At 36.3% G+C, this 25359-nt stretch overlaps 1 protein-coding gene across 9 annotated transcripts in view; it reads left to right on the top strand.

Annotated features, from left to right (window-relative positions):
• Positions 1 to 25359, top strand: part of CDH12 (cadherin 12) — a 511787-nt gene that overhangs the window by 346571 nt on the left and 139857 nt on the right. For all 9 annotated transcript variants that reach the window (XM_048939406.1, XM_048939405.1, XM_048939403.1 and 6 more), the window contains one exon: positions 21607 to 22022. In XM_048939406.1, the coding sequence (XP_048795363.1) occupies positions 21792 to 22022 (231 nt within the window). In that variant the 5' untranslated portion in view covers positions 21607 to 21791. The remainder of the gene's footprint in view (positions 1 to 21606; positions 22023 to 25359) is intronic.

Below are 25359 nucleotides of genomic sequence, written 5' to 3'. Positions count from 1 at the left end.
ATAAGCTTGAGAAAGAGAGTCAGCTTGTAATAATATATTGGTAAACATGTGGATTTGTGAAGGCACCATTTCTACTACGTGTTAATGGATGGAAAGTCTTTCAAGAAGAGTTCAGAGACAAATCAATCCTCCCTAATTCATGGATCCCAAGGTTCTCCCTTCCCTAAGAGAAAAGCTGTAATTCTATAATATGGTATCTTAAATAATGAGCAAATGGAAAGTATACTTTTCAATCTATTCTTATAATCACAAAGATTTGTTTTGTCATTCAGATCATTGCTATGAAATGTGTTTGATAAAAGCAGAAAAAAAAAAAGAAAAAAAAAAAGGAAATAATCTGTTAGGCTTTTTTCTGTGACATTTTAGTGATTTTCCCCTCTTCTACTTTTCCTTTTTCCTGTCTGACTTGAGCAAAGTAAAGGCAAGATAATAAACTCTTAATGAAAACATTCCCTACTCCTCACCCTTCTCCATGAAATATTTCATAGTGGAAGGGAAATCTTATGTTATTCTGAATAATTTCTGCTCGGTGAAACTAATTTTATTATCTGTTAGTTATGTTTACATCAGGCAACAGTTTATAACTTGCATGAACCTATGTAGCCATCTTTAATCTTTCTCTTCATCTGTATCAGTCCTCTAGCAAGTTGGCTGTCTCCCATTATTAATGAGCAAGTGTCCTCTCAGGCTTCATCTCACAGAACCTGAAGGGGGTATAAGGTCAGTCCTTTCAGACCAGGTCTCTGGACTGACATATGGTAACTGAAGGCACCTCTCCACAGAAGAAAAAGAATGTCAGTCTCATACAGAGTCTCAAAATATTAGTAGAGCTCATTCTTGCACAACTCATTCAGTAGTCCAATTTTCACCTCTACAAATGTTGGAAATAGAAGTAGAAAGAATAGTGACTGATGGAAAGTCTGCTGTCAGCTCAGCAGCAGGCTGTTTATATCCAAGTGAGTCTTTTTGTATAGTAAAATGACTCAGATTTCTTAATCCCAGTAGGCAAACAGATGCCAAAGGATGCTCTCAGAATGAAGTAAAGCACAGATGATGCATTGCAAAAAATGACTTCTATTATTTTTCTGACTGACTTAAATGATCTCAAGTACCAACATTATTACAAAGAAATGTATATTAGATTAAATTGGTTAAATGGTTGTGTGTCAGAAGATGTGAGTAGGTACTATAATTCTCATGCATGTATATGTAGGTAGCAGAAAGTATCTGTCTCGGTACAATAATGTCAAATCGCAGTTTTATCTTCTGAGATGAATGGAAGAAGAAACTGAAGTATAGGAGGAACTTATTTTAGCAGTTTCTATTCAACAGAATAAGTCTGCTGTATTGTTACAATCAGAATGAATGTAGTATAAGCAACTGGGGCATAAGTGGGTGTGCTTCGTATCTTAGATGTTGAGGAAGCCTGTCTGTCTCTGTTGAATAAATGTAACGTGCAAGTATCCTGCCAAGTCCATGGAATCTGAATGAAACCAAGTGCATATCATGCTAAGAGCTTGTGATATGCACATCTCTGATATGCTGAATCTATTACATGGATGTTATTACTGTTATGATTTATTTATTTTTCATTTCAAAAATAAAACTATCCCCCACCCTCAGCCCCACCACAGTTACTTAGTTAGGAATTAAAAAAATGAAGTTTAGAACAGAAATCATCCCTCTGTTATGCCAATATAGTCTGTTCTACTGCAGCCTCTTTTATTAATCCTATGTAAAATCTATGATTCTAAAACCAGAAACCAGACCCTTATCTTCAGAGACACCATATCTACAATCAAATAATAAACAATAATATTAAGAGCTTTAGTGGGACCTGCTAAACTGTGGATTGTCTCTTGATTAAAGTGGCAGGCAATCTGCTAGCTTGGGTAATGCTTGAAATTTGACTACATCACCATATTGTACAAAATTAAATGAACAGGCATATTACCCTTTAAAATGTTGTCTGCCAATTGTGTCTATCAGTTACGTACAGTTTTTTGTTCTTTTTTTTTCTTTCAAAACTGTTGATGGTTTTCTTCAAAAGAATCTAGGTAAATATAAAACTGATACCTTGTACATAAACGTTTGGGCCAAAGTCGGAATTCATTTAACATTATGGAGAGCCAGATAATTTTGTGCAACTCCAAAGGAATTAAATTAAATGATTGTGGTGTATAGTTGGCAATTTATTCATTATTCTTTTAAATTGTTAGTTAATAGGTAGTCGCTGGTGGAAGCATTAATTAGGCTTTAGAAGTTTTGTGAATGACAAAGGAATTTAATTGAAATTCAGAATATGAAAATAAGAACACATTCTGATATCCACTGTGACTATATTAAATGCAAAATAATATGACTGATTTTACTGGCATCACAAAACTGACGTTGGAAGGAGGCATTTTTTATTTCCTCTACACTTCTTAGTTAATGTAAGAATTTATTACCTTACTAGATTAATAATAGAATACAGAGTTGTTCTTAATTTTTAATAATAGGAAAAATAAAACGTATGTGTAAATTATCTATTTATTTTATCTATTTATTTAAGCTAGAGTTGCCAGGGAAGGGGATCCTGAACCCAACCCACTTCAAGGCTGATGATGGTAATGGGTGTCCTGGGCCTGGAGTTGGATCACAGGCCAGGAAGGCAGCACCTAAACTACAGGATAGGGGAATTCCAACTGGTAAATCAGCCTCCATGGAAGCCCATCTCAAATGGCTGTACAGTAATGCATAGAGCATGGAGAACAAATAGGAAGAGTTGCAGGCGTGCGTATCCATAGAGGGCTAAGATGTCCTTGGCATCACTGAGACTTGCTGAGATGGCTCTCATAATTGGACAGTAGGAATAGACAGGTATAAAGTCTTTACGAAAGACAGGCAAGGAAGAAAGCCTTCCACATCAGTGATCAACTCAAGTCCATGGAGCTCCACCTGGTGATGGATGAGCAGCTGACAGAGTTTATGGATTAGAGTTAAAGGGAAGGCAAGGGGAAGGAGACACCATATGTGGGGGTCTACTACAGGCCAACCAAGCAGAAAGACCGAGTGGATAAGACCCTCTATAAACAGATAGGAGCAGCTTCACTTTCACAAAAACATGGTCCTTGTGGGTGTCTTCAACCACTCTGATATCTTTTGAAATAACAACAAAGCAGGGCATCAGCGATTGAAGAGGTTCCTGAAATGCGTTGATCATAACTTCCTCTTCCAAATTGTACAGGAACCCATGGGAAAAGGTGTTATTTTGGCCCTTATCCTCAACAGTGAGCAGGGGCTGGTGAGTAATGTGATGCTCAAGGGCAGCCTTGTCTACAGTCACTGTGAAATAGTGAAGTTCAAGATCCTTAGGGTGTCAAGGGGGGTGCACACCAATCTTGCTACTCTGAGCTTCAGGAGATAAGATTTTGACCTTTTGAAGGGACTGCTTGTCAGAGTAACATGGGATAAAGCCCTGAAGAGAAAGGAGCCCAAGAAAGCTGATCAGTATTCAAGGACCACCTCCTGCAAGCCCAGAAGCAGTGTATCTCAAGAAAAGGGAAGGCAAATAAGAATGCCAGGAGGCTTTTGTGGATCAGTAAGTTGATCCTGGACTTACTTCAGTGCAAGAAGAAAATCTATGGGGAATAGAAGCAGGAATGGATTACCTGGAAGGACTACAAAGAAGTTATCAAAGCAGCCAGGGATCAGTCTAGGAAAGCTAAAAACCAGATGGAATTAAATCTAGCCATAGACACAAAGGGGAACAGGAAAAATTTCTGCGAGTATATCAATGATAGAAGGAAGGCCAGGCAATATATAGGCCCTCTCCAGAAGGAAACTTGTGACCTGGTCACAGGGGATGTGGAGAAAGCTGATATACTCAATGATACCTTTGTCTCACTGCTCACCAGGAAGGGCTCTAGCCATATCACCCAATTTGCAGAAAGCAAAGGTAAGAACTGGGAGAAGGAAAATCTGCCCACTCTAAGTGAAGATGAGGTTCAGTACCATCTAAAGAACCTGAAGGTGCACAAGTCTGTGGGATCTGACGAGATTCATCCATGGGTTCTGAGGGAAATGCATGTTCCCTCAGAAGCTGCAAAGCTACTATCCATCATATGTGAAAGATCATGGCAGTCTGGAGAAGTTCCCACTGACTGGAAAAGGGGAAACATAACTTCCATTTTAAAGACGGAAGAATAAATAAGATCTGGGGAACTACAGACCAGTCAGTCTCACATCTGTGCTTGTTAAGGTCATGGAGCAGATCCTCCTGAAGGCCTTTCTAGGGCATATGAAAAAGAAAGATGAGGTAATTTAGTGGTGGAACCAACATGGCCTCACTAGGGGTGAGTCATACCTGACAAACTTGGTGTTTTTTAATGGAGTTACAGCATTAGTGTTTCAGTTGGTTTAGTGGCCCTTGACTCAAATAAAGAACTTTTGTTACTTAATGTAAGGGGGAAAGATTAGGGTGGGTATGGTGGATGAAGGATGAGCAACTGATGTCATTTACATGGACTTATATAAATCATTTGACACTGTCCCGCATGACATCCTTGTTACCAAATTGGAGAAAAATGGGTGTGATGGATGGACCACTTGCTGTACAAGGTGGTTGCACTCAAAGAGTTGTGGTCAATGGCTCAGTGTCCAAGAGGAGACCAGTGGTGAGTGGCCTTCCTCTGGAATCAGTGCTGGGACCAGTGTTGTTAACGTCTTTATAGTGACATGGATAATGGGATTGAGTCAGCCCTCAGCAAGTTTGAAGATGACACCAAGTTGAGTGGTTAGAGAAAAGCAGTGCCAACCAGAGGGACCTAGACAAGCTTGAGTGGTAGGCCCATGCCAACATCATAAGGTGGCCAAGTGCAAGATTCTGCACCTTAGGTAGGTACAGTCTGTCTCAAGCACAAATACAGGTTGGGTGGAGAATGGCTTGAGAGTAGCCCTGAGGAGAAGGATTTGGAGGTGTCAGTTGATGAAAGACACGAACTGGCAATGTGCATTTGCAGCTCTGGAGGCCAACCATATTCTGGGCTGCATAAAGGGAATTGTGATCAGCAGGTCAAGGGAGGTGATTCTACCCCTTTACTTGAGTGCTGTCTTGAGACCCCAGTTGGAGTACTCTGTCCAGTTCTGGGTCCCCAGCCACCTCTAGAGAGAACCTCCTCTATAGAAACAGGCTGAGAGGTGGAACTCTTCAGCCTAAAGAAGAGAATCTACGAGAGAGGTTGTGGATACCCCTTCCCTGGAGGCATTCAAAGCCAGGCTGGATGGGGCTTTGAGAAACCTGGTCTAGTGGAGGGGTCCATGCCTATAGTAGAGGGGTTATAAGTAGATGATCTTAAAGGTCCCTTCTAACCCAGACCATTCTATGATTTAAAAGGCAACAATTAAAGAACAAAACAGAACAGATCAAATGCAATAAAAATTAAATTCTGTTTTTGCTATGTGTATGTGTATTATACATATATACACGTATATATGTAGGTATGGAATTAAATCCAATCTTTTTATGCCAATTGTCTCTATTACCTACTTTTCTTAAATCAGAAGAGCCACGTTTTGAGTGGCAGTGATTTTGTAAGACAGAGTTCTTCATTGACTAAGTGACCTTTGGCTCAAATCAAGGACTTCGTTGTTTCATGTAAGGAGAAATATGAGAGAACATGTGACAAAAGTGGGTTGAAAAAGCAAAGGTAAGCTTACAGGTCCACTGAGGCTAGTCAGCTAACTTCAGTAGCTATAGCAGGTGCAAGCATACGTCTTTGCCAAGAAACTTTGTGTTGACAGCCTGATGAAAATTCATGCAAATAAGTGTTTCATGTCACAACTCAGCATTTGGTACATGAAAATTATGCTGATTTTGTAAAATTAAACTGTCATTTTATGGAGAAAAATATTTAGAGTTGCTGTGTTAGAGTTTTCAATCATGTGAACATAACTACAGGCTGACTCCAAAATCTATGCCTCCAAATCTTTGCTCTGCCTGCTGATTTTCAGCAGTTATGTAGCCTCTTTTGCATAACTCTTTCTGCTGCTGAAACTTCAGTGCTTTTAGGAGCTGAATTTCTGGCATCTCTAAAATTTAATTATGTTGCCCACTGTGAGGACACATATTTTACGTCTCTGTGGAGGGCTGCTCTTAGAGTTATGCCTCCTATGTTATTGTGTTGGCCCCCAGCATCAGAACTGGATGTCAGTAGTGTGGCAATAGAGGTTGAATGTTCCTGCCACTATTCCATTACATTTTGTTTCTGTGCAATATATGCATATGAAGCAAAGGGATGGAATTGAATTCTCCCATGTAGAAAAAATGGAACTCTCTGACATTTGTTGGCACTTGGTGAACTTTTAGGGAGACACAATGAGGCAGTAAATGGTGAGTTTCAGCAGTGGTGGGTCACCTCTGCTGCTGCAGATATTTACAAGTGCCCGTGAAGGCTCTTTTTCATCACTGGTAAAAAATCATAGCTCATGTTGGTGACTATGTTGAAAAAATATGTGTTTTGTAGCTGAGAATTTTCTCTGTCAAATGGTATTATGGTGCTCTCTGTATCTGTAATTTCCATGAAAGTAAATAGTTGCATAACTTTTGGAGTGATCTAGGTAAAATCAGAGAATCATTTGAGTTGGAAAGGACTTCTTTTAAAAGTTGTTCAATTCCCCTGCAGTGAACAAGGAGATCAGCTAGATCAGGTTGCATAGAATGTCATCCCGCCTGACCCTGAATGTTTCCAGGGAAAGGGCTTCCACCATCTCTCTGGTCAACCTGCTCCAGTACCTCACCACCCTTATTGTAAAGAACTTCTTCCCTACATCCAATCTAAATATCCCTTTTATCTTGAAACCTTTTTCTCTTGTGTTCTCACAACAGACTGTGCTGAAGAGTCTGTCCCCTTCTTCTCCTTTAGATACTGGAAGTCTGCTAACAGATCTCTTCAGAGCCTTCTCTTCTCCAGGCTGAGCAGCCCCAGCTCTCTCTGCCTGTCCTAGCAGGGGAGATGTTCCATCCTTGGACCTTTTTTGTGGCCCTCCTGTGGATGTCCTCCAACAGAAACATGTCTCTCCTGTACTGCCTGTATTACAGGTTTTTCTATCACTCAAAACAAATTTAAAATAGCCAGCTGATCTATTTCTAGGCTATTTTTCCTCAAGGTAGAACAGGTACGCTCTAACCTGTAGTGAAGTATTAACTCACCAGATACAGTACTATAGATTATGAGGTCTTTGTAACATTAATCAAACAGATATTCTTGCCAATTTCATTTTCAACTTTTATATTCTTGATTTCATGATCTAAGCATGTTGTAGGTTAACCCTAGCAGGCTAAGCAGAAAACAGCTACTGACTCACTTGTCTGCAGTGGGATGAGCGACAAAAGGGCAAGAGTTGAACATAGTGTAACTGGTGAAAATCATTGAATTCGTCTGGCCTTCTTAATTGGGTTGCACTTCTTGAGTATTGTGTAAAAATTCAGTAAGCAGTCTGTTTCTTCCAATAACACTTTCCTTTGGAGAAATGTAAAATATGTGTTAGCATCAGTTGAAAGTGTTCAGATTTTTTTCATTCGATCCTATATTTTCATCACATTGCTCCTTGCATAGCTACCTTCTTGTGCCATCCTCTAACCTTAAGAAGATCTTGGCCATCTTATGTTTCATTTTATTTCTTTTTTGTATCCAAATTAGGTCTACTGTTCTAGCTTTGATAAAATTTGAAAATGAAACATTGAAATCTGCTTTAAATTTCAAAATGACTGTTAGTGGTATGTAGTCAAAATAATAGGAAGAGAGTGTATGCTTTATGTGGGAGGACAGTGCATTATACCTGATTGCTTTTTCTGTGTAAAAAATACAGTTGGTTATCTGGACCACTGCTCTTTCTGGAAAATAGAAGATATGCAGAGTGGTTACTTCATTTTTTTCCCCACTGTAGAACAGTAACTGTGTTGTTAGGAGACTTTTTTGAAGTGTATGTGTTACATGGAGGGGTACTTATTCACGGAAGGAAATGTGAAGGATCTGTTTCTCTAGTTGCTAACCATCAGAAATGCTTAATCTTCATAAAAATATGGAACAGGAAAGGATTTTACACTGTATAGGGAAATTTCATTTACATTAGGCCCGTTGATTCTGTTTTCTTTCTGCTGATGCACCACCACTAGGCATGCATCTGAGTAATATCTTAACAGGCGTATATATAAAGACAACTATATATTTACCCTAGCATACAGAGAAATGACACTAAATTAAACAAAAAAAAACAAAAACAAAAACAAACAAACAAAAACTGTTAAGATTTCTGGCCTAAAGACCAAAACAAATATGGTTGTGATTAAAGCTTTGTCCCATTCAATAGGAAGATTGTGTCATGTGAGTGGCAAGTATTTTTGTTTTTTGAAATAAGTTCATGAAAATTAAAGACCTAGACGTTTTGCTTAGGTTTCCTAGAAGTATTAAAAAAAAACTCAATAAGAGTTTATAGGAGAATTTGTAATACTTTGGCTTTTCTCTCTGAACATTTTCTTTTTTTATTCTTTGGGAGATAGAGTGCTTAATCATTGCAGAAGAAAAGGGCCATCTGGGAGGTTAAACTCACTACCTCCCTTAGGCTGAAAGAGACATCAACTCTAAAAGTCAGTTAAAAAGAGAGGCTTCCTTTTGTTGTAAATACTTTAAAAGGCTCTGCAGTGTTCTTCAGACTGGTCACTGTTTGGTCTTTCTACTTCAAAGATCCCATCAGACAGCAAGCATCTAAATGTAAAGTCTTGCTGAGAATGCTGTGAATTTTTTTCAAGGCTTGCACAAGTAAATAGGCCTGGATTTTAACACGGCATGTAGTCTAGCCCCCTATGTTCTAATCACAAAAAGATATATATGCTCTGTGCTAATGTACATCTAAAAATTTTTGCTGTTTTCCAAAGTTCTCTGTATATGAAACCTATGATTAAAAACATCTTTGAGAAGCAGATCTGTCTCTGTATGTCTAACTATAAACTTAACGTGTCGCGTTAGCTATTGCTTTTTAATGAAAAAATAAAGATCATTTTCCCTTCACTCTCTTGGCACTTCCTTAAATGAAAGTTCTAAAATTTACTGTAGTAAATTTTAATCTACTGTAGTAGATAAGAGAGGGAGATAGGGAAGGCAACTGACAAGTGAACACTAAAGGAGTAAGCTGATCAGTGTGTTGACAGGCTGGAACTCCAGTACAGTATTTTATTATTAATTTTAGTAACTTGAATCAGCTAAGAAACTGGGATGCTGCACAGCTGGTGATGCCCATCTGTATATTTCTGGGGCAATTTACAATTCCCTGCACCTTTGCCTGTAGGTTTACTTATATAATTGAGAAATGTTGGTGTTTTTTTTTTTTCTCAGTAATAGTCAAATATGAAAGTCTCTGTAATCTGTCTGAAAGCTCTTATTTACATAATTACTGTAGTTTCTGAACAAAGGCCGATTAAGTAGGCATGTTTTGTTGATTAGCTGAGATCCATTGTAAGCACCTTATTAAAAAACAATTGGAGTAATTCTTTGTGTTTGAATTGTCTGTTGCTCACACAAGCTACTGCCCATCCAGGCTGCCAACTATTGCACCAGATACTAACTAGCTAAATATTTAATTATCATTAGAGATGCTTGAATAACATAAAAATGGGTAACAAAGAGAAGAAGAACCTTTTATATTGAGCTAGGAAGGGCCTTCAGAAGGTATAAAGAAGATATAACCCTTCATGTATTTGGGAGGCATGTATCCCAGAGGATGAATTTCTTATTCAGTGCTAGTGGAAAACTGTAATCTTGGAACCTTTTTTTTTCTTTTTTTCATCGTGTTTCTTTTGTAGAAAATAGTTCTGTTTCTCAGCTGCCCATCATTAGGCAGACTGTTTTATCAGAAACATCTTAACAAATAGTCAGATGTAAACATTCAAAATACGGGCCATTATTTCATTCTGAAGTAGAAAACTGGACTTCGGGAATTTTTGGCAAAACAGAAGGGAAAAACACAGGGATGGCACTCTTTCTCAGTATTATAGGGAATGGTTAGGGCTCTGAGTAGATTCAGCAGAGAACATGTTTTGCACCATGGAAGGTGAGAGGTGTGTGCTGCTGGGTCTTGTCTATCTTCTCTCTGTCTGTCTTTGTATCTCAATGAAGCTAATTAATAGTGGAAATACATCTGATAGCTGAGTAAGTGTAAAATGTGAATCAGTGAGAAATTCTCAATCATATATGTTCGTTGCAATGTGTTTTGTCCATGAAGACAAAGGAGTAGTAAAACCAGTAATAGTCTACATTGTCTCAAAATTGCAACCTGATCCAATTTCTGAGCTATGAAGTTCGGCTTTTAATGCACTTTAATGCCACAAAACGCACAGAAATATGTACCTGTATCAAAAGGGATTAAAGCAAAGAATTGTTTTAGTTCTTTTTGAAATGGAAAACAAGACTCTTCCTGGGGATAACCCCCCCTCAGGAATTTCAAGAGCTGTAACATCACAGAAAATTTTAGCTTATAGTGAGGCAAAGTAATAAAAGCAGTTCAGCTGGAATTTCTCTAAGTGATACAGTTTTACTGTCTATCATATCATCAGTTGCTTTTTAACATCTTATTAATATCCAGGAAACAAATACTTGATTTTGTGTTGATATAATTGCACTTTATGTTTCTTAATAATCTGTCAAAAATTATGAGAAATATTTTTACGGTCTCTGCTACAGAAAGATAGGAAGCTGAGTAGGAAGCTGAGTATCTTTAAAAAGAATATTAGAGGTACAAATGAGTTAATTTACCATTGTTTTATAATGCTTCTGTACAAACTGAACTTTCTTTACTTACATATAAAGATGATATCTGCACCAACCAACTTTTGATTATTACATATATGACACAGAAAATAAGCCAAGTAATTGGCCCCAAGAGATGCTATCCCATCTGAGTTATTCTGTGATTCTGTGGAGAATCACACAGCAGACCACACCCATGAAGATACAGAGAAAGGAATAGGGGTTTATTTCCACCAAAGCAGCAGCTTTGTCTGTGCTTTTTTTAGTGAAAAATATTAGCCCTCCTTCTGGCTTAGTCTTTAACCCAGTACTCAATTTCTATTTGTGTGTTTGTCCTTTTGGGTTGTGTCCTCTAGTAAGGTTAATTCACTCATTTTAGGGAGGCATTTGATTTAGTTTGCTCCAAGCGAAATGTGTCAATCCTTCTACCTTTGGCCTGAAGGTATTTTTTTTCAGTATGCTAGAAGGACTCTGCCCTTAGCAATTACAATATATCTGATTGATTGGCTGCAATCTATAATACTGCAGGTATGACATTATCCTCTCCCCATAATGCGGTTCTTTCTGAGTTCAGATGAGGTGCAATTTCATCAGGGACTATTTCAGCCCTGTTTCACCGAGCTTAACCTTAAAAAGGCAATATTGATTTCCTATTTAAACCACAGTTTTACAAACTGCAATAACTAGAAAAATTTATGCTTATAATAATAATAAAAAAGAAATATATGCAATATCAAGCTGCTCATTATGTGTGTTGAACCAAGTTTTATAAATTATAAACCATCTACAACAGTTGTATTTGTACTGTGATAAGGAGGAGCTCATACAAAAGTAAAGGAAGACTTACATTGAATTGAAAACACAGAAAAAAAATATTGTCTTTCATGAAGACAGAACATGTTGGCTGCAAGAGTTTTAAAATATATGTCTTATTTTAATTAATACTAGTGCATCTGACTATTAAAGCAATGAAGTATGTTAGTGGAAAAGCATAATATGTCAATAGCATTTCTATTCTAAGTTAAATCAGTGATAAAAGAAAATGTCCTGCGATTCTTTATGGACATTATTTTTTCTATGTATGTATTCTAAAGTTGTAAATAAACTGATAAAGATTTGTGAGATTTTGGATTCCACGTTTTAAGTATCATGTTGCATTTTTTTGTAATATTGGAAGAATGGGCATGTATGCATGAATACCAAAACAGAGGCAAAATAATACTTGTTCTTAGCTTAATAAATTAAACAGATATTTACATGACTGAAAATAAGAAAATATACTAACACAAGATAAAAGAGGTTCACTTCTCTATTAGATAGAGGAAGGAAAACGTTGGTGCAAAGCAGCTCTTGGTATTTTCTGTTAGTAAATGTATTTTATAGGTTGTAAGCCCTAAGTCTTCTAAAGTTTTCTTGTCCTATTATTTTAAAATTTAGACAAGTTGGTAAAAAGCTGAATAAGAAAATATTTCATAAATAAGAATCAGTTATTTCTTGTTCAAGATACAGAACAAAACTGCAATAATGTCACCAAAATGAGTCCACCTCATCTACCGTCAGTGTTGAGCCATAATTGTTGAAATTCACAACAAGCATCTGTTATAAAATTACTCAATTCATTAGTCTGGAATTTGGGAAATGAACAGTCCCATGTAAGTAGCATGAGGATTTGTAACAATAAAAGTCAGGCTAGAATAGTGTTATCTTCTTTACAAACTGTAAAATGCCTTGTGATTGGGAACATGGAATGGAGAGTGGAAGGTTTTAGAAGAGTGAAAAGAGAAAAGTTTCCTGAGGAGAGACTAGCTGTTCACACACAACTCTGATGTTCAGTAAGCTTTAATATAACACCTCTGCATCTGAACAACAAAGAGCAGTTGAAGATTACTTTGACTGCAGTTATTTGTAGATGACTGGGCTCTCTACTTAGATCTTTTCGCTAGTCTAACAAGAGCCTACTTTAGTTGTTCTGGTAAGTTGTTTATCACATCTTTGGTCCTTTTACTCCCATATTACAATGCCCGAGAAAACAAGGGAAGCTGTCGGTTTTAAAGAACAGAAAAATAAGAAAACCCTACAGTTATTATTTCTCATGTTCTGAAACACAAGAAGGACTTTTTACTGAGTTCATCAATCACCGGAAAAGTCATAGGCTCATTACAGCTGCTGGGACTAATGGAACATGTATAGGTAGGTAAGAACGAGTCAAAAAAAAAAAAAAGTTAAAAACAGACAAGTTATTAAGTTTAAGAATTCATAGAATTGTAGAATATCCTGAACTGAAAGGGACAAAAAGATTGTGAAGGCCAACTCCTGGCTCCATTCTGGACCATGCAAAATTCAAACCATAATTCTGAGAACATTCTGAGAGAGTTATGTATTCTTAAGCATTCATTGAGCAGTAGTATATGCCTAGTGTAATATATGTGATTCTAGAATATTGAGAGGTCTGAGATGAATGTTCACTCTTTAAGAAAGTTGATAGGTTATCTCTAGGTTCTCTTGTCTCTGGGGATACCTTGTTAATACTCACCAGATTCATGTTTTGGAGCTTGTTGGGCAAAACTGCTGTCCATTATTTTTCCCTGAGATGACTGCTATCTTCTGAAATTACAGAATTTGGTTCGGATTGAAGCCTGTTGAAGATCAAACGTGAGATTTTGCTGAAAATACAAGTCAAGCTATGGATTTCCATTATCCGTTAAGGAATGGTATATTAAAAATTAAATCCTTACTAGTACTAGTGATGGATACAGAGACATTTCTAACAAAAATACTATATAACAATTGTATCATTATATATACAATAAACAAACTAGAAGTAAACAAATGCCTGCAAATAATCCATTAACAGAAAAAATACATATAGCAGATAGTATCAAATCTATTACAGTCAGAATCTGACCGATAGTAGAAAGTATTTTAATAAAGGCTCTTATTTAAAGTATGTTGGTAGTTCCTAGTAATTGCTAGAATACTTGACAGTTTGGGAAAAAGAGAATAACCTTAGGAAATAAAAAAATAGTATTTTACAGAATATGTCAGAATGCTCTCACATTCATTTCAATCTGTCATATTACTTACAGAGTTATAAATGTAACCAAGTTGCAGCCTGAGGTCTATAAATTCTTCCTTTAGAGGTATTGTTAATATACAGTAAAGTTCTGCTTTCTTTTGGTTTTCTTTCCCTCTTTTCCCCCATCTCATGTGTTTATTCAAAAAACAGAGAAGGACAGCAAGATGAAGGATGGTTTTCTGATGTCCATACTTTAGCACTGACATTGATAGATTCCTCTGATAAATGAAAATATTTGTAATTTATCAAAAATAGAAACTCTAGATCAGTGGTAAACTATGTATACAGTCACCATAGCACATTTTTGAGGCAAGACCAACATAGTATGATACAAGACAGCAAAAATAGATGTTGTTATTTCATCATTTGAAGATCTTCTTGAAGGAAATAAAACTATTCTGAGGTATTTCTTTCTTAACTTTAACTGATAATTGAACAGCAAAATTGATTTATGTATCAACAGTTATATTATCCTGAGTTTTGATCTCGCTGAAAGAAATACTCATTTTTAACCTGTAGTGAAAATTTCTTGTTGCCTGAGTTGATTTTCAAAAGTACAACGAACCGTGGAGCCTTGTCCAATGGCTGATGTATTTTCATTTTTATAGTGAAGCTTATATTTAAGTCATAAGTGATCTGCTCTATATACTGCTAATGCTTATGAAAGTGACACAATAAATTAACTTATTCTATGTGAATACTTACATTATTTTGGTTTTGTAATCACACAGGAAAAAACCACAGGTGTTTTTTCAAAATCAGTATTAATATACATTTTTCTTTTTTTCTTTTTTCTTTTTCTTTTTTCTTTTTTAATAACCCTCAACATTATGCAGTTACAATTTTTTTTTGGAAGTGTCTATCATGTTTTTATTGTGTTACCATGTAACCTTCAATAATCACCTTTTTTGTGCGTGTGATAGAAAGCCTGTATGCCTCTAAGTCTATAATACTTTCATTGGCTTAGTGCTTAGAAATGCTAAACATTGTTAGACTCTTTTCCATTGTTAGGCAATTGATAGATATGTTTATTGTGTGTTGCCATATTATATCACACATTCTTTGTGCTGTAATACATATTTGTGTGTAAGTCTGTCTATGCATATTTTATAGAACAGTCATACTCCAAGAACAGGGACATCATCCTCATCTTGTATTGGTTTTATGCCAGTAAAAAATTCAAGCAAATATTCCAGATTCATTTTAGTATCTGATGTCTAAAGGCTTAACCGACATTAGAATTAAACTCGTACTGTAACTCAGTATAGAAAATACAACTGCATGAATAGCAGTTGAATAGGGAGAGGATGGCTTTGGCAGTTAAATCCAAAAATCAGAACCTTAAGCAAATTCATATTTGTTTTGTCAAATTGAGTAATTGGTAAATATTTGACTTAATATTACAATTTTGGGACATTTCGAACTGATTTTTTAAAAGTGATCTTTTTGCAGGAGGAAGATCAGCATCTTCTTGTTGTCTGGTAGTTCTGTCAGTTCAGTTATCTTGCAGTGCATGGCACCTGTCTCCCATAAAAATCAAGCTTCATCTTCCATTTGTGAAATTGCTATCCGCACTTCTTATATTTCATGGCAGTGCTCCAAAATATTTGGGGTCAACAATGGAGTATTGGTTCTCAGCTCCTCCTATTCATCATCAACTTCATATAAACCAAAGGAAGGACTAAGATTCATGTATTCAACTTCAAAGAAAGCTAGAAAAATTCCATTGACTTATTGTGCCCCATGTAAAGGGAGATAAAAGAGTAACTATTATTGTATTATGGACCATGTTAAGACTCATGTTAAGTGTTGCCTGGCATGGATTCCGGATGTTATGCTTGCCAAATGGGTTTTGTGGCCACAGAGGTGGGATTTGCTTCCAACTTGTAGGATGGACAGACTGAGAGTTACTTGCCTTGATTTTCCAAGGTTTCTTATCAGTTCACTTCTAATCTCTTTCCTAACCTCCATTTTGATGTTACCAAGTAGTTCCTCTTCTAACTGAAAAAGACAAGGTATAAAAAGGAAGAATTACTGTTATTTCCAAGTTGTCTAGGTAGATTATGGAGGGCAAGAAGGCCAAATTTACTAAGATTTATAGACATCTAGAGTTTATTCAAATGGGAATTATTTAACTAAGTACTTAGGAGAATAACAGTGGAACTAATTTGCCGAATACAGAGAAAGAAAATGCATCAAGGTGAGAGATGAACTGAGGTTTTCCATGTCCTATAACCATTCATTTAGCTACAGGGCATATCATCTTTTGCAGTTAATTTTAATAGACACTGACAATATAGGCATACTTTTTTCTGTTGTTGTATTTTCTTATTTCAGGATATTGCAGAGAGATAAGGTTAGATGGTCAGCCGCTACATCATATCCACATTTATAGATCTTAGCTGGCTTTCCAACTGGATCAACCATTTTACTGTACTGCCAATTTTTTTATTTTTTTATTTTTTTTTTTTTTGAATCTCTTTACGGGTAGAAAGATGATTGTTCTACATTAGCTATTGTTTCACATAAGCAAAACCATTCTCAGTGCTGACAGATTTATGATTAAGGTGGCTGCAAAAATGTTCCCACCATCAGTGCATAATGGATGCTTTGTCAGTAAGCAATTTTCCTCCATTCACAGAGGTACAATTATCATCTTTGCTGAACTGAGTACAGTTTTGAGTGCTTCATGGAGCTTTAATGTTTCTAGTTGTCTGTGTAGAACAGTAGTTCATCTCTTGTCTGATCCAACTAGATACCTCATATAGGTCTAAGATCATTCAGAATTTGCTTTCTGAGACTTCTCTGAATTAGGTCCTGTGTGCATAGTAGTGACTACATCCAGAGAAAGGCAACAAATATAGCTAGGGGACTGGAACACAGGTCTTATGAGGAACAGCTGAGTGAACTGGGATTGTTTAATCAGGAGAAGAGGAGGGTCAATGGAAACCTTATTGACTTCTATAACTGCCTGAAAGTAGGTTGTGGCAAGGTGAGAGTCAGCCTCTTCTCCCTGGTAACTAGTGGTAGGATGAGAGGGAATGGCCACAAGTGGCGTGGGGGAGGTTCAAGTTGGATATTAGGAAAAGAAAATTGAGAAAGGACTGTCAGGCACTGGAATGGGCTGCTCAGAGAGGTGATGGTGGGGTCACTTCCCTGGAGGGGCTCAAGAAATGTTTGGATACTATACTAAGGGACATGGAAATGTTGGTGGTAGGTGTACAGTTGGACTGGATAATATTAGAGGTCATTTCCAACCTTAATGAATTTATGATTCTGTGACTACAAAGGATGTATGGCTGTCCTCTCTAGCAGAAAAGATGACCTTTCCTGAGCTTGGTGAAGGGACTCATGTTCCATTACTTTCTTTGATTGAGGATTATTGCATTAGCGATGGCATACATCATTTTGCTATTCCTATGGCATTTCTTTGCTCAGGTTGCTTAGATTAATAGCAGTTCAATCCAGGTCAACATCAAAATTCTTGCCTGAGCATCATTTATACTCTATTTTATTATTCTCAGTAAATACTCTTGGTAATCATATTTAATTTGTCATTTGCATTTCATGAGTTTCTAAGCCTGACAGTTTGGGGGGACAGAGTAAATAGAATCTGTATTTCTTAGTTATCATGCTTTAGCATTGTCCATACTTGTTACTGGTTCACTTCACTTTTGACAAATGGGGGAAATGAATAAATGAAATCTCAACTTATAAAAGCATATGCATGGGTAAATTCAACTTTTAGGATTTTTGCATACAGGCCCTCCCTTTGTAGCTCTCTTTATGGGTTAAGCAGCTCATACAAAATGGTACTTGAGTCTGTATAACACTCTGAATTGATTATTCTTGGGAAAAAAAAAAAAAAAAAAAAAAAAGAAGATCCAAGAAAAATCTAATTTCCTATATTTTCATATTGTATGGGAAAGAGAAGCATTGCAAATGTGTCTCTGTACAAAACTCCCTTACCGTATAAATGTATTTTTTGTGAGAGCATCAGAGGAAGTAATTCCTTGGAAAAAAAATAGGAAATGTGATACCATATCTCTTTCTTATCACTAAATGTTCTTATCAGATTTCTAAACAGTTATCTCTGAATACTAATAACTGTTTTCCAGGCAAATGCATAGAAAGGTGCTATATTTAAATTTTTAGTAAGCATATGGCAATGTAAGAGTACCAAATAGGGCTAAGCACCCTGAATGGAAGACTAACACATAGCTTAAAAAGAAAATGCAAACCAGTAAGCACAGACTTATTGAAGCACCGGTGTTAGCCTTTGAATTACTGCTCACATTCCAACTGTGTTATTAAATACACACTATCAAGCCAGGCTTTCTCCAAAGCCACCAATGAAATGTTAGGGAGGGAAAGAAGACAGGGAGAGACCTTCTGCCCCAGTCTACTGTTGCTCAAATGATACAGAGTAGCTGGATGGCTAGCATTGTTTTTTTGAGTGCTGAAGTACAGAATTCTCTTCTAACTGCTGAGCTTTAAATTAAAAAGAGAAAATTCTTCATGGTGAACTCTGCATCTGATAAGGGTGTCTGTGCTGCAGTCCTGTAGAGCAATACCTATTACCCTCTCTTTTTTCCCTGACCTTCACGTTCATCCATGTTTTGAAGCTCTGCAGGGAGTGAAGCAACTACTGGCATTGCTCTTTCCTTGCTCTGCAACAAATTCTCAGAAGACAGTCTGAGAGACCAGTGGAGAAGGGGTTAAAGTGCTCTCTGTTTTGCGCTTGGATACTAACCTTTCAGCCAAGGGGGAATTGTTCTTTCTCTGAAGTCCTTCAATCTCTTTGCATTACTTTTGGTGCTGTATAACATTTTAAAAGCTCCCTGACTGACAGACATGGCCGGAGGCAGAGTTCTGTTGGGAGAACCATAATGTACAGATCTTCCTCAGTAAAGAACTAAATTGAATACAATGTGATTTCGGGGTGTGTAAGGCAGTGCAGGCTTTCCCACCACTTTTTTATCTTGTTTATTTTGAGCTTCCATCCATGCCTGAGCAATTCAAGAGGATGATTTGAGTTCCTCTTTTTTTCTTTTTTCTTTTTTTCTTTTTTAATTTTTCCGTCTTGCACAGCTACTCTGATTTTGCCATAAATGCCAGGCAAGCACCTGCAATCATGGAACTAGAGAACAATGGGAGTTTGAAGCTTTTTGAATTGAATTATGGATGAACACAATCTGAACGTGATTTTGTATGCTGTCGAATGCATTGAAGAGAGGACCACAAAAAGTAATACGAATTGTTTAGTGTAAAGTTGTTAATGAAAATAAAAATACATTCTAAACATTAATATATTTTCCCCCTTCCCTAGTGTCTTAAGTTTCTGTCTTAAAGATTAATTTGCTGAAATAAAATTCATTGAAAAAAAGTTAAAATAATTTTGTTGTTGTTAGAGAAGTATCAAGCAAATAGGAGCTCTTTCACTTTTGATACTTTTTGAAGGTAGAATTCAAAGATTCAAAAAATGCAGTTTTTCTAATCAGAACAGAAGTGTAGAATAGGAGCTGCAGTTATTTTTCTAGGGATTTTTTATTTGATTTTCTTCAAAACTCATTAGGTTTTTTTGGTCTTCCAATTATAAATCCTTTCTACTTAGGTACTTCAGTATGTAGGTAACAAACATTTCTGTGTTAGTTATTGCTATGCATAATAATAATATTATGCATAAGGAAAATATAACCTTTGACAGTGTTTGAAAATGGGAATATATATATGTATATGCTTAGATACTTTACCATGTCTTCTTTCTTGAGGTCCATATCATGTCATTGATTTTTAAGCAGAATTCTATTGATTTTGGAGAAACTTCTGCTTAAAAATCAATGACACAATATGTCTGAAGGCAAGTAGTGAATTCCATAGTGGTATAAATTGAATTTTTTTCTTAAAATGTACCATGCATTCATCTTAAATCCTAGAAGTAGTATTTGTTGTAGCTGACAAACAGTAGGCCAGATAGCAGGCTGGTATTTCATTAATAGTATGCAGGTCTTATAAGATAGGATTATTAATTCATTCTGAAGTCTTCAGCCCACACTGAAATTTAAAGTTTGTTAGCATGTGACAGTGGTTTATAGAATGTTAGTTGTCAGAAAACAGCTAATGCAACATATAGCTTTCCAGTTATTCACCCTCAGTGAAAAAAAACCATGGCATGGAAAGTATTTGTTAGATGTCCTGAACGTTAGGAAAATACAAAAGTTCTGATTTAACACCTTAACCAGGGTCAGCATAGACATGGTTAGCTTCATGAAAGCCATGCTCTATCAATGGAAACACTGATAGCTTGAAAGGGTGGAAAGAGTAAACACAAAAGAATTTGCATTGCCTTAATACTTAGTGATGTTCATTTTACTGTAAATGCGGGTGTGCTACGGCTTATTGGCTAATTCTAAATTCTAGAATAGCTCTGTTTGTTTCAGCATGAACTCTGTGGATTCATAAGTCTTCGCACTTTATTTATAGTGGGCTGTGCCACAGCATTTTTAGATGGCATGAGTACTCATTTTCACAATTTTTTATTGCTGCTGAATTTGGTGCAAAGTTGCAAATGACAGCTAGAGGTTCATTTTATATATTCTACAATCCATAATATTTAAATATTTACATCCTTTAGTACTGTCATTTTATTAACTTCAGACAATGAATCTGAACATTTCATAAATACTAAAAGAAAGCACCCCTGTTAATTATACTGTGGCTAGAAAACACAGTATTTTTTATTATCTGTCTTTCTGTTAAAGTGGCCTGTGGTGATATAAGCAGAGCAATATGAGAGCAAAAGCAATTCCTTCAAGTCATTCCAGGGCTTTTTTTTTTTTTTTTCTTTTCTTTTTTCCCCTTCTGTGCTGATGGCATTTGGCTGCTACAAGAATCACCACAGTTTTAATTGTCACCTTGATGTGATGGTTCTCTCTAAGCCCTGTAGTTCGTTAGTGCTGATTCATTTTTAATCTGTGTACCTGGCATTTGTCAGTATAAATGAATGTCAATGTCTTATCTTACTGGCTTCTGTGTTGTTTCATTTTCTGCATTGACTGCAGTTCTATCATTTGCTCCCATAGATCAAGACCATGGTTTTTTTAATGCATTTTGCAGTACTGCTGAAGAACAGCATAGCTACCATTTTTATACAAGGTTTATGAGAAAAGAATGTCTGTCACAGACAGCATATTGTGTGTTGACAGCTCTGTGGTGTTTAGCTCCATGGACAGTGTTTCTCACTTTTTCAGTTTTCACAGAGTTCATACAAATCTACCTTCCAGGGTCAATAGTTTAATATAAGCTTTGTCCATATCCATCCATAGTCACAGAAGGATGATATGTCCAAGGTGCCATTCTGGCAAAGACAAAAAAGCAAAGCACTCCTGCTCTTGAGAGAGGAAGAGTGGGTCCTCTCTTGCCCAGTGTTTTATGTCTGTATCCAGAGTAAATGCATCACTGGTGGGTGAAAGTTTTGTGAGATAACAGAGTCATAAAGTAGAGGGTACGGGTCTGTCCTCAGCTAGACACAAACATAATGGCAAGCAGGGCAAGAATGATCTATTCCTGTGCTAACTGCACCATATTCCAGAGCAGCTCGGTGCTACTACAATCAAAACAATAATTGCTTTTAAAACTGTGATTCCTAATCTTTCTCTCTAGAAACTAACTAGGTGTGAGAATTTTGATGAACACTTCAATGTAATTTTATGTAATTTGATGTTGCCATGTAAATCTCTTTTATAGGTCCCTTTAGATGGAATTTAATGCGGCAAAAACCTTGTCATCAGAAGGATTAATGCCTGCATTAGCATTTCCGCAATAAAATCAGAAGCTAAGTGGTGGAGGCCACAGACACCTCAAACCTGGATTACTCTGCTCTGCATTAAGTGCTGGAGTTTTTATTACTTGCTGTAGGGAAGCCGTTGCCAATGCTTACAAGGAACTGCTTATCCCTGCTTCTCTGGGTCCTGTTTGATGGAGGTCTCCTAACGCCACTGCATCCACAGCCACAACAGACTTTAGAAGCAGAGCCAAGAGAAAATGTTGTCCCAGTGCCAGGGAGGAGGTCATCTGCCCAGCGAGTCAAACGAGGCTGGGTGTGGAATCAATTTTTTGTGCTGGAGGAGTACATGGGCTCCGAACCTCAGTATGTGGGAAAGGTAATTTTTTACTCTTTCTTTAAAAGTTGAAATGACGCAGACAAAGAGTGCAATGTGCTGTAAATATGTACCTGTTTCTGATGGGGCAGATTTTCAGCTGACAGTAGCTCCCTCTGTTCATCACCTTCAACATTCAATCTCTCATACAGCTGCATTAGTCATGATTGCTATTTTTAGTGCACAGGTTTAAAACATTTACTTTCTTCCTTTTTGTGTTTGTCTTATTTCCTTGTCCTTGATTTTAGGATAAAACTAAAATTTGGGGGTTTGAGATAAGTTTGTGTTTCAAAAAACTTTTTTACTTTACATGATTTTTAACAGTGAATGTCAGACTGACATCAGGGAAAAGATTTAAACCTAGAAGTCTCCAGCCCAGGATGTACAGTCATTTCTGTGGTTGGTATTATTACTCTAAATTGGTTTTCAGTATCCCTTGCTTTTCTTTCTGATTGTTCACAAATTATTTCTAATGTGATTTATAGCTTCATAATTCAAAGTCTTGCATTATAGCTTTTATAGTCTGTGTGTAAGCACACAAGCATGCAGAGAATTTGTGCAGTTCTCTCTCATTACATGACTATTGTTTCCATAATAGGACCTCAGTAGCTGGTTGTTTGAGGAGTGTCAGGGTGAATTTGGATAATAGAACTTTCAGAAAAAATGGATTAAAATTAGACCTGAGAAGAATAGAAGTATGGTATGTAACTGCACGCTATGCATAATTTTCAGTTTATGTAAAGGCTATCATTCAATGAAAATAAGAGGGCAAGGATTAATTTCCTGGGTCCCTAAATGCTACTTCACTAGACAGCAAGGTTCAGATTCCGAAAACATGGGGTGTCACCCTTCAGTTTTAACTTTAATACTTCTTTCTTTCTTTCTTTCTTTCTTTCTTTCTTTCTTTCTTTCTTTCTTTCTTTCTTTCTTTCTTTCTTTCTTTCTTTCTTTCTTTCTTTCTTTCTTTCTTTCTTTCTTTCTTTCTTTCTTTCTTTCTTTCTTTCTTTCTTTCTTTCTTTCTTTCTCTTTCTTTCTTTCTTTCTTTCTTTCTTTCTTTCTTTCTTTCTTTCTTTCTTTCTTTCTTTCTTTCTTTCATGTAGATGCTATGAATTATGATGGTTTGTTTGTTTTTAAATATAAATGAAATTCACAAAAAGCTAATTTTCCCTTCTTCCCTTTCAGAAAGCTATTATAAATAATGAGTGTATAAATAGAGCAGTGTAAGGCTACATTTGGCTCATTAGGTGCTTGGAAAAACCAGACAAAAGTATTCTTGAATATTACAGATGTAGGCACTGGTGTTAAGCACTAGAATATATTAGCCAGAAATATTTGCAGTAAGACTGTATGTTTATATTGCAAACATATGATGAGTTTCATTTACAAGCTGAAAACAGTCTGATCCCATCATGAAAAATTGCATCTTTGTAACATCCAGTTACTACCAATTGTCCTGTCTCTAACACCTGTTTTTTCCTTCTGGCCACCTACTAAAGAGGCAAACGAGGACTCTAATCACACTTGACGCAGTAGCATGGGCAACATGATTGCTGTGCTTTTTACCACTGAAGACAGAGATGCTAACGCTGCATCACTGTAATTCATTAGTTTGTATCCTTTTATGTAAGATAGCCTGGGTAGTCATTTAGGGTCAGCCCTGAGCAGCCAAAATAATATTACTCTTGCATAAAATTGACTATTATCAATACATTTGAATTTAAGCTTGTAAGCAGCTTTAAAATTAATGGGATATTTCCATTAAAAATAATGCTTATCACATCACAGATTTACTTGGTATGTTTATAGCTCACAAGACTTTTTAAAAACTGTTTCAACTTGCTGAAAGTACGTTTTTCAAACACAGTGTTAAGTCAAATTGCAAGTAGCTCAAATGATAGCTATGTTTCTTGAAAGGTTATCATATGCCAGAAGGAAATGTTCCACTATTAAATACAAAAGAAAATAAAATATAGGAGGACCTTAGTGGTGAAACAACAACAAAAAATGTGCTGCATTAGTCCATCAATAAGCTAGTCAGAAAATCTACTTTTATTCAAAATATTCCAGATTATCATCTTTTGAAACAATGTTTATTATCTGTCAAGCATCCATTTGATGTTTAATCTAGCATATTTTATGTATATTAAATATTTGCTTCAGTCTGCTTGAAAAGGAATTTGCCACTTATTTGATGTCTTCTTTATTTGATTTCTTATGAAACAAACAGAAGGAAAAGAAGGTAATGGAAATGTTACCATTCTCCTCTAGTCCCCTCTAGTCTTCCCTTCCCCTGCTCCCCTCTTGCCATCCCCCTCCCCCCCCCCCCCCCTTTTTTGTTTTTCCAGGAATTTCTCAAAGGAGCAAAGAACTGAATGAGAGAACTTCTGTGGAAAAAATTGTTCTTTCAAGGCCAGATAGTGAAAGACATGCATAATATAAATTCACCCAGTTCTCAGTGTGTCAAAATACACTCAACAGTGGTTAATCAGTATCTTTATATCATCTGCATTATTTTTTTTTAAATCATAGAAAAAATTAAGATATGAAATGGTATTGAGTTCTTAGGAGCAGAAATAACTGTTTGATGTTTATTGTAATTTAACGTTACTCCACAACCATACATTTTCAAGGTAATTCTCTTTTTAATATTACTGTGTTGTATTTTAAAGAGATATTGAAAGTATTAGAGTTCAGGATAATTTCAGGAATTATTTTTATCTTCATCTTCCAGCCATGATAGCTGGGCACAATAGAGTTACAGCTGCATAGGAGCTCATATTGCTTATTCTGGAACCACTGCACTAGTAATGTCAGAGTAATTTATAAATAGGAGTTTAATGTGTCTATTAAATCAGTGACAATTTCACTAAACAGTTAGGGGTGACTAGTTAATTTTGGAAGCCACCTGGAAGAGCACACAGATTTACAGCATTAATGTCATCTGTTATCGGCCAACACACTCAATTCATTTTATGTCTGTTTTTAGAAGGCTATTTCAGGAAGTGTCAGGTTACAAATCAAAATATAGTTTAGAAACTGATGCAGCCTAGGTCAGTTAGAGATCCTGAGATAGTGCTTCATGTTGACACATGATAAGCTGACATTAACAAATAAATAAATAAAAATTAATATACTTTGCTATTTAACCTGAATGTCAAAGCAAGGGTCTGGAAATCCTCTGCTTTGGTAGTACAGAGTGCCATGAACACCCAACAAGTTGCCAAACAAAAGGGAAACACCCTTGCTGGAGATCCATCTAGCATACCTTAAAAAGGGAAATTGGAATACAGTGTTGGTATGTGACTTGTGCAAGTTGGAGGAATGCTATAACACTTACTGT

Source organism: Lagopus muta, chromosome 3 (genome assembly GCF_023343835.1).
Source record: "Lagopus muta isolate bLagMut1 chromosome 3, bLagMut1 primary, whole genome shotgun sequence".
Lineage (NCBI taxonomy): Eukaryota > Metazoa > Chordata > Aves > Galliformes > Phasianidae > Lagopus > Lagopus muta.
The sequence above is the reverse complement of the archived record's forward strand: the minus strand, read 5'-3'. Positions and strand labels throughout refer to the sequence as shown.